At 35.7% G+C, this 13,789-nt stretch overlaps 1 protein-coding gene across 6 annotated transcripts in view; it reads right to left on the reverse strand.

Moving 5' to 3' along the window:
- LOC137657633 (band 7 protein AGAP004871-like) overlaps window positions 1-13,789 on the reverse strand; it is a 980,999-nt gene that overhangs the window by 87,697 nt on the left and 879,513 nt on the right. For all 6 annotated transcript variants that reach the window (XM_068392022.1, XM_068392020.1, XM_068392021.1 and 3 more), the window contains one exon: window positions 4,704-4,810. In XM_068392022.1, the coding sequence (XP_068248123.1) occupies window positions 4,704-4,810 (107 nt within the window). The remainder of the gene's footprint in view (window positions 1-4,703; window positions 4,811-13,789) is intronic.

Raw genomic sequence — 13,789 nt, forward strand, 5'->3', positions numbered from 1 at the left:
TGCATGTGTTTATATATGTATACACACACTGGTGGATGACAGTGAGACATGCACTGCATTGCACGAACTCTAAGGGTAAGCAACGTTGGCTCTATTCGGTAATTGGTAGTGACCGCAAAGGATTTCCGGATGCTGGTTATGCATAAGCCCTTTGCATTCGGGAGACAGGAAATTCGGTCAGCTACTTCGTCAATATATAGCCTATATATATATATATATATATATATATATATATATATATATATGTATTATATACACACTTACATACATATATTGTTACATATTCATGTGTATATACAGCATATTATATGTATATATATATATATATATATATATATATATATATATATATATTGTATATGTAAATCACATATATCTCACCTATATAGTAAAGAGCAAGAATCTGGATATATATATATATATATATATATATATATATATATATATATATATATATATATATCTGGATATATATATATATCTGGATATATATATATATATATATATATATATATATATATATATATACATACAGTATACATATACACATATATACACACACAAGTATACATCATTTGTGTGGGTATCATTTCCATTCAAGCCTGTTCTTTCAACATGGAAACGGAAGGATTTCTCAGGTTGCAGCAAAATTTTGCATCAAAATTACACAAGGTCTTAAAATATTCGTATCGCGGATACTGTAACCGTGTATAAAAGCTAAATATATTCTCGTTACAATTTGTGTATTACTTTATCCTGTTTGCGACAGAAATCAACATTGCCATTCCAACGCAATCAATATGCAAGCAAACATAATGCTCTTGTATAAGAATTCAAAAAGAAAGAAAGAAAGAAAGAAAAAAAAAAAAAAAACAAGATCAAACTTGTAAATGTCTGAAATTAGTAGCATTGTTAATAATAAACAAGCGACCTTCAAAACGTGCTGCTTTTGCCAAAAACTTTCGATGCAGATTTTTTTTTTAATTCATTTATTTATTTCTATTTTTTTTTATACTACTCGCGTGCACCGAGGCTTCCGACATGTTAACGGTGGCTTGTGAATGGAAGAGACAAGGAGCAGGGACATTGCCCTATTAACAAGGACAATGCCCTAGAGATTGACCATATATACTTATGATCAGCGCCCATGCCCCCTCTACACCCAAGCTAGGACCAAGGAGGACCAGACAATGGCTGCTGATGACTCAGCTTATAAACCTATAGGCTCCCCCAAAATCCCCATCCTTACGTAACAAAGATGGCGAGGTTGCAGTAACCAAAGGAACTAACGAGTTTGAGCGGGAATCGAACCCCAGCCTGGCGTTCACCAGTTAGGGACATTATCACATTGGCCACCACAACCTTAATGCTAGACTTGGTTTCAAGTGGTAATTAATCCAGGTATAAGATGATGTTGCATCGAGATTCATCTGGAAAAGATATAAATGTTAAAATTCCTCTACTTTAAAAAAAAAAAAAAAAAAAAAAAAAAAAGGACAAGTTCCTTCTACTTTACTTCAGAAGTAGCTAAATAAGAAATTTATTATCTGATGGGTATACTAGAGCCGATTTTAACAAGTAATAATTAATAATTTGTGATAATCTTTTTTTTTTATTTTACATTTCCAGAATATATATAACGACCACCACAAGAATTACTTTCAAGTGGAGTTATAATACACTACTAAATTATTATTTTTAGATTAAGTTGTCCAATACCATTTTAAATCAAAATCCCCTGTTGGTATATGGGCAGGACACACAGGTCATTCCCTTAACGTCAAAGATATTTCAGGATTGTTCGGTTAATTTACAATCACGTTATATGATCGTCGCTGGATCCGAAAGGTCAGCTTATTGGACTCGAATGGCAAATTTAATATTAAATCTCTCGAACCCAAGAACAAGTTATTAAAAAAATGTGTTACCCAGACTGCAACATAAACGGTCTAGTTTTCTACTAGAAGAAGCTATCTTTATGCCAGCACGGGCTCTTGCTCGTAAAAAACAGCCCGAGATAAATATTAGACAGTCGGAGAGCATGAATAACCCGATTACATTCCTATGTTATTTAACGAAGATGGCCTTATGCCATCAAGTTTTCTTGCTCGCATGAGAGGCCCGTGAGATATATCAAAATGACAAAAACTTGTCTGAAAAAATGAGTTGATCAAGACGACATGCAGCTCATTATATATTTCCCCTTGAGATACTACCGCTATAGAGTTATGGGGTCCTTTGACTGGCCAGACAGTACTACATTGGACTTTCTCTCTGGTTACGGTTCATTTTCCAGTTGCCTACACATACACCGAATAATCTGGCATATTCTTTACATATTTTCCCCTGTCGTCATACACCTGACAACACTGAGATTACCAAACTATTCTTCTCTCAGGGGATTAACTACTGCACTGTAATTGTTCAGTGACCACTTTCCTCTTGGTAAGGGTAGAAGAGACTCTTTAACTATGGTACGCAGCTCTTCTAGGAGGACACTTCAAAATCAAACCACTGTTCTCTAGTCTTGGGTAGTGCCATAGCCTTTGCACCATAGCCTTCCACTGTCTTAGGTTAGAGTTCTCTTGCTTGAGGGTACACTCGGGCAAACTATTCTATCCTATTTCTCTTCCTCTTGTTTTTTCAAAGTTGTTATAGTATCTATAGGAAATATTTATCTGAATGTTGTTACCGTTCTTAAAATATTTCATTTTTCCTTGTTTCCTTTCCTCACTGGGCTATTTTCCCTGTTGGAGCCCCTGTGCTTATAGCATCCTGCTTTTCCAACTAGAGTTGTAGCTTAGCAAGTAATAATAATAATAATAATAATAATAATCTCCAACTTAGTATAATTACTTATACGCGTCAACTGATTCAGTCGTACAATTGCGTACGGACGAGGCCGCGTAGATCCGAAAGGCGGGTACTACTATTATTAGACTCGTTCAAGGCCCAACCAAGACTCGAGCTAGTGCGTTCTAGATAGAACGAGTCAGGTTTTCAAGTCGAGATGAAACAAGGTACGTTGTAGGAGTCCTTGCAAGTTATACGAAGTTATCGATGTGAAACAAACTTTCGAAATAGACTGAAGGTTTATCGATCTCCTACTTTTATATGTAAATATAAACAAATATAGTTGCAGTTGTACATTGGGAAAATTTATATAGCATTTATGGACCATAAACTGGTGGAATGCTCTCGAATTAGGTAACTTTCATAAAAAAAATGTTTATAAAATATTATACAATAAGAGAGAGAGAGAGAGAGAGAGAGAGAGAGAGAGAGAAGAGAGAGAGAGAGAGAGAGAGAGAGAGAGAGAGAGAGAGAGAGAGAGAGAGAGAGAGAGAGAGAGAGAGAGAGAGAGAGAGAGAGAGAGAGAGAGAGAGAGAGAGTTAGTTTATGTCAAAACTGTATTACAAAATATTTTGTTTTTAATTATTCTGTTGTATTTCTGTCGCTGTTTGTTAATATTTCACATGTTTTCCCTCCAAACGCTTGCTCATTAAAATACGCAGTGAATAAAAACCAAAATAAAATTCACATTCCATCCTTTTTTTGCTAAAAATCAAGTATGTTTATTGGTTTTAATCCTCCGATCTTTTATTTCATATTTTTTTCAGTCGATATCCTTGTTTATACGTATGATTTTAATTCTCTTAAAGCCTCTGTTTCCAAGCTTGAATCTTAGGAAAGAATTGTCTGCCTATTTTTATCTCGGCAGACGTTCATGAAGGTTGATGTAACAATCCAGACGTGGCTTAGTGATAGTGTTATTTATATATTTCGGGGCCATATGGTCCCCAAAGAAGCTTCTCGATAATATGCAACTTAAAATCGATAACTACATAGCAGATTTATATCATTGGATTAGATTGTAAAGACCATTTTTTTGGTAAGAAATTATTCGTGTTTTGTACTGGAACCTTTAAGAAGTTCATTAGTGTTTCTCTTAAATTTAAATCATCATTAGCAATATTAATTTATTGTAACCTTGGGGTTCGAGAGGAACCTCAAACAGTCCTGATTTAAAATCTTACAATGCATATGTTTCTTTACCAGTACGATTAATGACTATGCAATTTTAGACACAGTATTCGGCACAAGGGCCGGGGAGGTCATTCAGTGCCAAGGTGCAGCGAGGCGAAAACAACGCAGTTTAAAGGTTTAAAGGACACTCATGAATGGCAGAGGCAAGGGACAGTGACATTGCCCTATTGGGCACGACAATGCCCTACAGACTGACCATATATACATATGATCAGCGCCCAAGTTGCAGAGCGAGTAAAAGCTAAATGAGGTTGGGTAGCCAGAAGGTAAAAAGAGTTAGAAGGAACTGAAGTAAAACAAAAGCTATAAAGAAAGGTGCTATGAGCCGAAGGGACTCTGCAATAACCCTCTAGTAATCGGAGGCACGCAGACAGCACTATAGCTTTTCAAGTTGATTATACTGAATAAAAATGTTACTCCAACAATTCTTTATTTGTCAGTTTTCTATAAAGTCAACAAGTTTATCTCAAAGAAAACTGCCACTAATGACTAACTCTTATTTCTACACATTACTACCACCAAAAATAGTTTAGTTAGAAACTTACAGTGATTCACTGGGCACTCCAAAGACAAGAAAACACAAGATTACGTACCAATTAAAAGCACAAATTCATTTTGAAAATAAAATTACATTACTGTTCCACTCTGAGTCTTACCTTGAAGCAGACGAAGAAGGAAAACGGCATAGTGACCAGGACAAGGATCCACGAGAGACCGGTGAGCACCCAGCCGCATAATCCGATGCCGCTGTCATTTTCGTCGGCTGCGGAAAGAAAAACAATTATGATGAGTTTCAAGCTTATGTTTTGCATATGCTCGCAAAAATATATAGAAACATTCATTCACAAACATACATACACACTATATATATATATATATATATATATATATATATATATATATATATATATATATATATATATATATATATATATATATATATATCAAATGCATAAAACTCTGAAAGCTTTGAGTATTTAATTGGATTTATCAATTTTTATCAATATCGTAACAGAATTAATCAGACTATGAAAGATTATAAAATGTGAATCCTAAGGGAACTTTTACACAAACGTTTGGTACAGTAATCGGCAATCTCACTTCTCCACTATCAAGTAAACTATACATGATTTTTTTGAAAAACAGAATACTAATTATAATTATACTTGAGATTAATTCACCAAACTTTCAATTGGGCTCCACAATGCACTAGGAGAGTTGGAAGATCCAGGCCTACATGGCTTTGGACTATGAAGCGTGAAGTAGATGATGATAAACGCAGAATTATTGATTTAAAAGCTCAAGATAGAGACGACAGGCGAAATCTATCGGAGGCCCTTTGTGTCAATAGGCGTAGGAGATGATGATGATGGTGAATGTAAAATGGTTTGCTATGTTGATGACAATGTGTGTGGCCAGGATATTAAAATTTGATTTTTTTTTAATAGATTGAATTTCTTGCTATCGTCAATAGATTTTACTATCGAGATGAAAAATAACTGTAGCTTACTCTTTTTGGATTGTCGTATAAACGGACGTAAAGAGATTCAAGTTTAGTGTATAAAGAAATCCATCAAATATGTCTGCATATGTTTATTTCTATTCAAAAAGAAGTTATAAAGATAAGAAATCAGTAGTCAATTCAATACTTTTGACAGCATTATGGGTTTGAATGCTCAATATATTGATAATGAAGTAAACGATATTAGGACTTAGGGCTAGAAATTAAAAGAACCACTAAGTTTGTTAGACGATGCATTATGAACAACAAAGTAACTTGACTTGTATTAGTTAGACGACACTCCCGAGGATGGATATATATATATATATATATATATATATATATATATATATATATATGTATATATATATATATATATATATATATATATATATATATATATATGTATATGTATCATTATCATCATCTCCTCCAACGCCTACTGGCGCAAAGGGCCTCAGATAGATTTCGCCAGTCATCTCTATCTTGAGCTTTTAAATCAATATTTCTCCAATCGTCCTCTCCTACTTCACGCTTCATATGTATATATATATATATATATATATATATATATATATAGAGAGAGAGAGAGAGAGAGAGAGAGAGAGAGAGAGAGAGAGAGAGAGAGAGAGAGAGAGAGAGAGAGAGAGAGAGAGAGAGAGAGCATTCATAAACATAAATGCATGTAATTTACATAAAGTGCAGTACTTGATGCAAATGCACAAAGTAAGAAGTACCTTCCATGAGAATAATGCCTTCAGTGTTCTAACACATTATCATGAGTGTCAAATCGTTTATTTTGTTATTGCAGACACGTTATGAACCCGTTCAAGAGGTGTGTCAACAAAGGTATTTAAGGTCTGTGCCATCACACCATCTCGCCTTTATCACCTAATCAGTTTGCATGTCATAAATCATTTAAAGCGCTAATGACAACGACTTCCTTTGAAGTGAGCTAGAAAACGATTTGCTGAAGCAGCAGAATAAGAAAGTACGTTTATGGTTTACTCCTAATTTGTTTCTCTTCCTCTTGTTTTGTTATAGTTTATATAGGAAATATTTATTTCAATGTTACTGTTCTTAAAATATTTAATTTTTCCTTGTTTCCTTTCCTCACTGGGCTATTTTCCTTGTTGGGGCCACTGGCCTCATAGCATCCTGCTTTTCCAACTAGGGTTGTAGCTTAGCAAATTATAATATTGCAAGACGTACATGGTGCAGTGGAATATTTTAGAAAATCTAATTACGAAACGTGTCATATAAAGAAACCCCCAAAGGTACACTCTCTAATGAACACTTGACAATTATTGAACGGCCTCGTGCAGCTGAAAACGTAATCCTTATCATTATCAATTTAATTATTTCATTATATTATGATTACGGGAGTGATAATGGCAACATTTACTTGCAAAATCTATCGTGGCATCACGTCAGAAAAATGAAGATATAAATATTTTGATCAATATTATCATCAACTAATCTAATTCTTCAAAATAAGTTCGAAGACTTGATTTAAAAATAAAAGACAACAACAACGAACATAAAGTTATCGCTCGCAACTTGATATTGCTAATACGTTTGATTTGCAAGTCTTAATTAAAAAATCCATGAAGCCGACATACTTAAGAAGAAAATGCCTTTCAATTCAATCAAAGTTTGAAAATGGTTTTTGTCAGGCTCAGCGCACCGGAGGATGAATCAGGCACTAATTAATAATTAGATTAGAAAAGAGTTTATCAAGTTATAAACGTTCGTATCCTTTGTACTGTGTTCCTCATTTGGGGATTTAGAATAGTAAATATTGTTATTTAATTATCGAAAGAAATTATCATACGTAGGTAATAAAAGCCATATCTCTCAATTCAGTCATATTTAATGTTGTAGATTAAACTGTATAAATGAATAACCCGATTTCCAACGTTAAATTGACTATATATCTGATTTGTTAGGGAATATATAAATCAAAATTTAATAAAATAATAAAAATGACTGACACCAATGTTAACCATACAATCTGCAACAGATATATTCAATATTTATTTCATTATTCTTGAGTGACATCTCAAAAAAAAATGAGGTAAAACGGTTTTCCGACATATCAGATTAGAATATAAATGTCAAGTAGAATATAGCCAGATGCTATATAATTGGATTGAATAAAGAATTTGTATCGACATATAGATAGACAGAGTCGATAGAGATTTCTCTGTACCGATATATGGATGCATAGAATCAATAAAGGATCTTAACGACAGGTTAGAGTCGCTGAAGATATGACAGAGGAAAGAGTAAAAGAATGTAAAGAATCTTAAAACTTCTGGTTTAAAGGCTTAAAGACCGCTCATAAATGGCAGAGGCAAGGGAAAGTGACATTACCCTATCAAGCAGGACAATGCCCAAGAGACTGACCATATATACATATGATCAACACCCAAGGCCCGTCTCCACCGAAGCTAGGACCAAGGAGGGCCAGGTAATAGCTGCTGATGACTCAGCAGGTAGACCTACAGGCTCTCCCAAACCCCGCATCCTTAGCTTACAAGGATGGTGAGGTTGGAGCGATCAAAGAAACTAGCGAGTTTGAGCGGGATTCGAACCCCATTCTGGCCTTCACCAGTCAGGGACGTTACCACATCAGCCACCACGAGCATAAAACATTTACGATTAATATCAGCTTAGCATTGAATTTAGTAAATACTTGTCAGGAAAAGCCATTAGATTCAAGGGACGTTTTGTTTTGCTAATGTTTTGCTTTAAGAGTCGGCTTCTAATCATTATATATAACACAGACATTATGAAATATCTTCGAGAATTATATCCTAACTTTCACCAAAGGTAATGGGCCATTCATACAAATAAACATACAATATTCGTATAGTATAAATTAAGTCTCCTGAAATGGAAGATTTGACATTTAAACTGAAGAAATCCCAATCTTATACATTTGCATTCATTCCTTTCGAAATTTATTCAAGCTCAAAACATGATGTGCTATACATTCATACGCACATTTATTTGTAACTGCAGTAAGTGCAAGTATGTGCATGTGAAACGCTTTCCTTTAGACAGCCAGGCGTTGGTAGTGATCATGTTGAAGTCAAACCACTCGTAAACCCGAGGGAATTAAGAGAAGGAAACCAATTAACTTTGGAAATGACTCAAGTCTTAATGTTATTTTTCATGACCCCGTCCGTACAGTTGATAAAATTTCAAAGTGATTTTCCAACGTGAGTGCTAAAAGTTAATTTCAATCGACGAATTCCATTGGGGTATCGTCTCTTTATTTGTAAGTCAGTCAAAGCTTTATTTAATTTTGAGATATTTCAGGACTTTTCATGTATTACTTTCTGACACAAGATGGGAGCAAGATTTTGCTGATAGTCTAAAAAAATTATCCGATTTTAGAATGCAATTATCATACTATAACGAAATATAAAGAGCAGATATTAAAAATATCAACAAGTCAATCAATGCATAGGGTTGTAATGAAAGTAATTCCAAAATTATCAAAAGGTTTACTAAAAAAAAAAGGGGGGCAGGCAAATATCTAGGTAAAAAACGACTTGCAGATGGGATAATGCTTATAAAGCTGGTTTTAAAAGAATATAATTCTTATTTCACTAATCCATAGATTTTTATTTACAGAAGTAACCTGTAAAAATTAATTGCAGATACCCGCGTTCAATTACATAAATTCATGTTATTTAGTTCCTTCGTTTAACTAACTTTTGTCAATTCGTAAAATTAATATCTCGTACATTTGCAAACAGGATTTCATGCTATAATGCAGTGAAATACAAGAGGCAAGTGACACACATTTCTGCGATAAATAGGATGTATTTGCATCTGGAATTGTGAATAACTTCAAAAAGTGCAATAATCTCCCCTGTCATGCTCAAGAGGGAGAGGAGTAGTCATAACCTGGTGAGAAAGGGGTACTCCGAGAGGTACACCCGGGAACCACTCTTTCCCACAAATTGCCGAACCAGCGGGTTGTAGTTAGGAAAGGGGGAGAGGTGGATAGAGTTGAATCTCTTTGTGCGTGTGAGTGTGAATATATATATACACGTAAATATATATATATATATATATATATATATATATATATATATATAATACATATACATATATACATATATATACATATACATATATATACATATATATATAAATATATATACACATATATAAACATATACTATATACATCTATATATATATTAATATATACACATATATATATACATATATACATCTATATATATATTAATATATATATATATATATATATATATATACACATATACTATATATATATATATATATATATATATATATATTAATATATATATATACACACATATATATATACATATACTATATATATATATATATATATATATATATATATATATATATATATATATAATTTTAAGTAATTATGAATGGAAACAAGTGACGAATCGTGAGAAAATTAAGATAGTAGACTCACCACGACGTACTTCAACAACGTCAACTTCATCTCCATAAGAACCACCTGTCTTGGATGGCGTAGGAGGCATTCGGTTGGCAGCCGATTGGAGTAGAGCTCCCGGTAACTGGCCAGGAAAACCACACCGCATTTAATAGGAATTAATAGATCCGAGTACTAGACTAGTGACTAGTAAAGCCTAAAAACCCATAAATAGCATCCAAGATTGCCAGAAGATGTATGGCGCTCATTAGAGGGGTGTCATTTTTTTTTTAAATAAATAAAACTATCTCGTCTACTGATAATGTGTGGCCTAATTTCTTTCCTTAAATCATACAAAACTAAAATGTAAAATGGACTACTATCATTTATATTACTTGAAATCTTATTACTAGTAAAAAAAAATAGGGATTCTATAATTAAAATTACTACAGTATTGTAAATAAAAGATTAATTTCGCTACCGTAAGTTACCTAATGATTAATATCACTACGATACACACAATAGAAATACCTCATTCGCACGTTCTAACATAACGATGACCCATTGAAATCAGACCACGAGAAACAAGGAAGGGCGTCCGTGAATTGGTACAAGCGGAGACAACTGGTTGCGTTCCGTCAGCGAGCGATCTCCAGGCAAATGATTTCCCCGAGTAAGAAGAGTGCACACTAACATTGACATTCTTCACGTTCAACGCCACCAGCGCTCATAACTTAGTCCACCCCAAAAACCTGTGGCTGGTCCCTCCCACTCCTCTTCATACAGCTCCTACATGAATGTTCTCTTCGCTATTACAAATAAATCGATGTGTGTGTCTTGGGCGTATTACGACGCTAGACTAGACGAAGAAATTCCGTTGTTTGCGGGTCCGCAGAAAAGGACAATCACGCAAAACCTCGCATACTGTAAGCAGTCATGCAAGTAATTACAGGAAGTTAAGGAATTATTCTTATTAAGATGAATATATAATGCTTTTTTTTCATAAATAGCCATAATATCCTGTAGGTAGTAGGTTGGCCACGGCATCAGCCACCCGTTGAGATACTACCGCTAGAGAGTTATGGGTTCCTTCAACTGGCCTGACAGTACTACATTGGATCCTTCTCTCTGGCTATGGCTCATTTCCTTTTTGCCTACACATACACCGAATAGTCTGGCCTATTCTTTACATATTCTCCTCTGTGCTCATAAACCTGAAAACACAGATTACCAAACAATTCTTCATCATCCAAGGGGTTACTGCATTGTAATTGTTCAGTGGCCACTTCCCCCTTGGTGAGGTGAGACTTTAGCTATGGTAAGCAGTTCTTCCAGGAGGACAGTCCAAAAACAAACCATTGTTCTCTAGTCTTGGGTAGTGCCATAACCACTGTCTTGTGGTAGAGTTTTCTTGCTTGAGGGTGGACTCGGGCACACTATTCTAATCTTATTTCTCGTCCGCTTGTTTTGTTAAATTTTTTATAGTTTACATAGAAGATAATTCTTTTAATGTTACTGTTCTTAAAAAAATTATTTTTCCTAGTTTCCTTTCCTCACTGGGCTATTTTCCCTGTTGGAGCCCCTGGGCTTATAGCATTCTGCTTTTCCAACTAGGATTGTGGATTAGCAATCAATAATAATAATTATTATAATAAAGAGAACTATGTCATTGGCACTAACTTCAAAGTAAATTAACTGGTAGTTCCTTGTGATTTAGAGCAACATTAACAGTCAAATAATTTCGGCCTGTATTTTTTCACAGGGAAATCACGTGGCTGTACATTTGTGTGTGTGTGTGTGTGTGAGAGAGAGAGAGAGAGAGAGAGAGAGAGAGAGAGAGAGAGAGAGAGAGAGAGAGAGAGAGAGAGAGAGAGAGAGAGATTCTTATATGCATATATATACAGGTATATATCTACTGTAGAGACCGATATATATATATATATATATATATATATATATATATATATATATATATATATATATATATATATATATATATAAATCTTTCTCACCGTTATCAGTACATTAAAGGGTCGGTTGCCTGATGCGCCTTCTAATAGCATCCAGCATGGTTTATCATTTGGTAAAGAATTTTTACGATCGCATGCCCTTGCAGTCATCAGCAACAGTTATTGGAGGTGAGTCTGACCTTCCACTAAATAGTCCAACTACAAGACAGAATTTTCCAGTTATTGGCCGAGGGCTTAGCCTTTTGTTAAAAAGGAAGACTGCAAGGCTGTTTACGATACGCAAGGTGTACGTTGGTAGAATTCTTACACCCCTACCACAGGGCAGATGTGTGTATACATATACTGCATATGCATATATATGCACATACATATAAACATACACTTATATATATGTATACACACAGACAGACAATCCAGACCAACAGCCCCAGACCTCATAATTAACCCGGAACTCATAAGACAATCCCGGAATCCAAAGACGAACCGTCCTGATTGACAACCCCTGACCTCATAGACAACTCTTGACCTAACAGACGACTCTCCATCTCAGAAACAAATTATTTGAACGACAACCCCCAGACCTCATTGACAACCATGAACATCATGAGAACTCGGACTTCAAAGACAACACTGGATTTCATGGACAACCCCTAACCTTACAGTTAACCCCATGCCTCAAAGACAACCTTAGGCCTCACAGACAACCCCGTATGTCAAAAATGACTTCATTGTACTTATAAGACAAGTCCGGGCCTCATAGACAAGTCCGGACCTCAGTGATAATCCCGACCTAATAAACAACACAAGACCTTAAAGACAATTCCGGATATCATAGACATCCCTCGACCTCACACAACCCCGTACCTCAAAGGCAATATCGGTCCGCATAGAAAACTCCAAACTTCAGGAGACTACCCTGGACCTAAAAGACAACCCCGAACCTCATAGACATCTACGGACCTTACAGACAACACCGAGCTTCACAGATAACTCCATACCTCAAAAACCACCTTGGGACTCATGAGCAACTCCAGGCCTCGAAGACAACCACTGACCTTGCAGACAATCACAGACCACAAGGACAACTCTGACTCTAATAGAAAACCCCGGTCTTCACAGACAATATTGTATCTCAAAGGCAACCTCGAGCCTCATAGACAACCCAAGACTTCACAGAAAACCTTGGACCTCATAGACAAACCCAGACACGACAGACAACCCCAGACCTCAAAGACAATTGCGAACTCATAGACAACCCTCGACCTTAAAGGCAGCTTATGAATACAGTGACAGCCTCAGAACTCCAAGACAACCACAGATATTTGAGAAAACTTCAAACCTCAGTGACAGCTTGGGAACTCAAGAGAGAACTTAGGGATTCAAGAGACAGTCTCAGTACTTCGATAAAACTTCAGAATTCACTGACAGCAGTGACAACCTGGGAGTTCAGATAGAAGGCTTGGACATAGGGGACAGCCTGGAAACTCAAAAGACAGGATCAAAACTCTCAGACAGCTTGGGAGCTCAGAGACAACCTCGAACTCAAGAAAGAGCCTCAGAACTTAAAGAGATGAGCATTGGAATTTAAGAGACGAGCCTCGGCACTCAAGAGACGAGCCTCGGCACTCACGAGACGACACTCGGAACTCGAAGAGACGAGCCTCGGAACTCGAAGAGACGAGCCTCGGCACTCAAGAGACGAGCCTCGGCACTCAAGAGACGACACTCGGAACTCGAAGAGACGAGCCTCGGAACTCGAAGAGACGACACTCGGCACTCAAGAGACGAGCCTCGGCACTCAAGAGACGAGCCTCGGCAC

Source organism: Palaemon carinicauda, chromosome 18 (genome assembly GCF_036898095.1).
Source record: "Palaemon carinicauda isolate YSFRI2023 chromosome 18, ASM3689809v2, whole genome shotgun sequence".
In the NCBI taxonomy this organism is placed as follows: domain Eukaryota; kingdom Metazoa; phylum Arthropoda; class Malacostraca; order Decapoda; family Palaemonidae; genus Palaemon; species Palaemon carinicauda.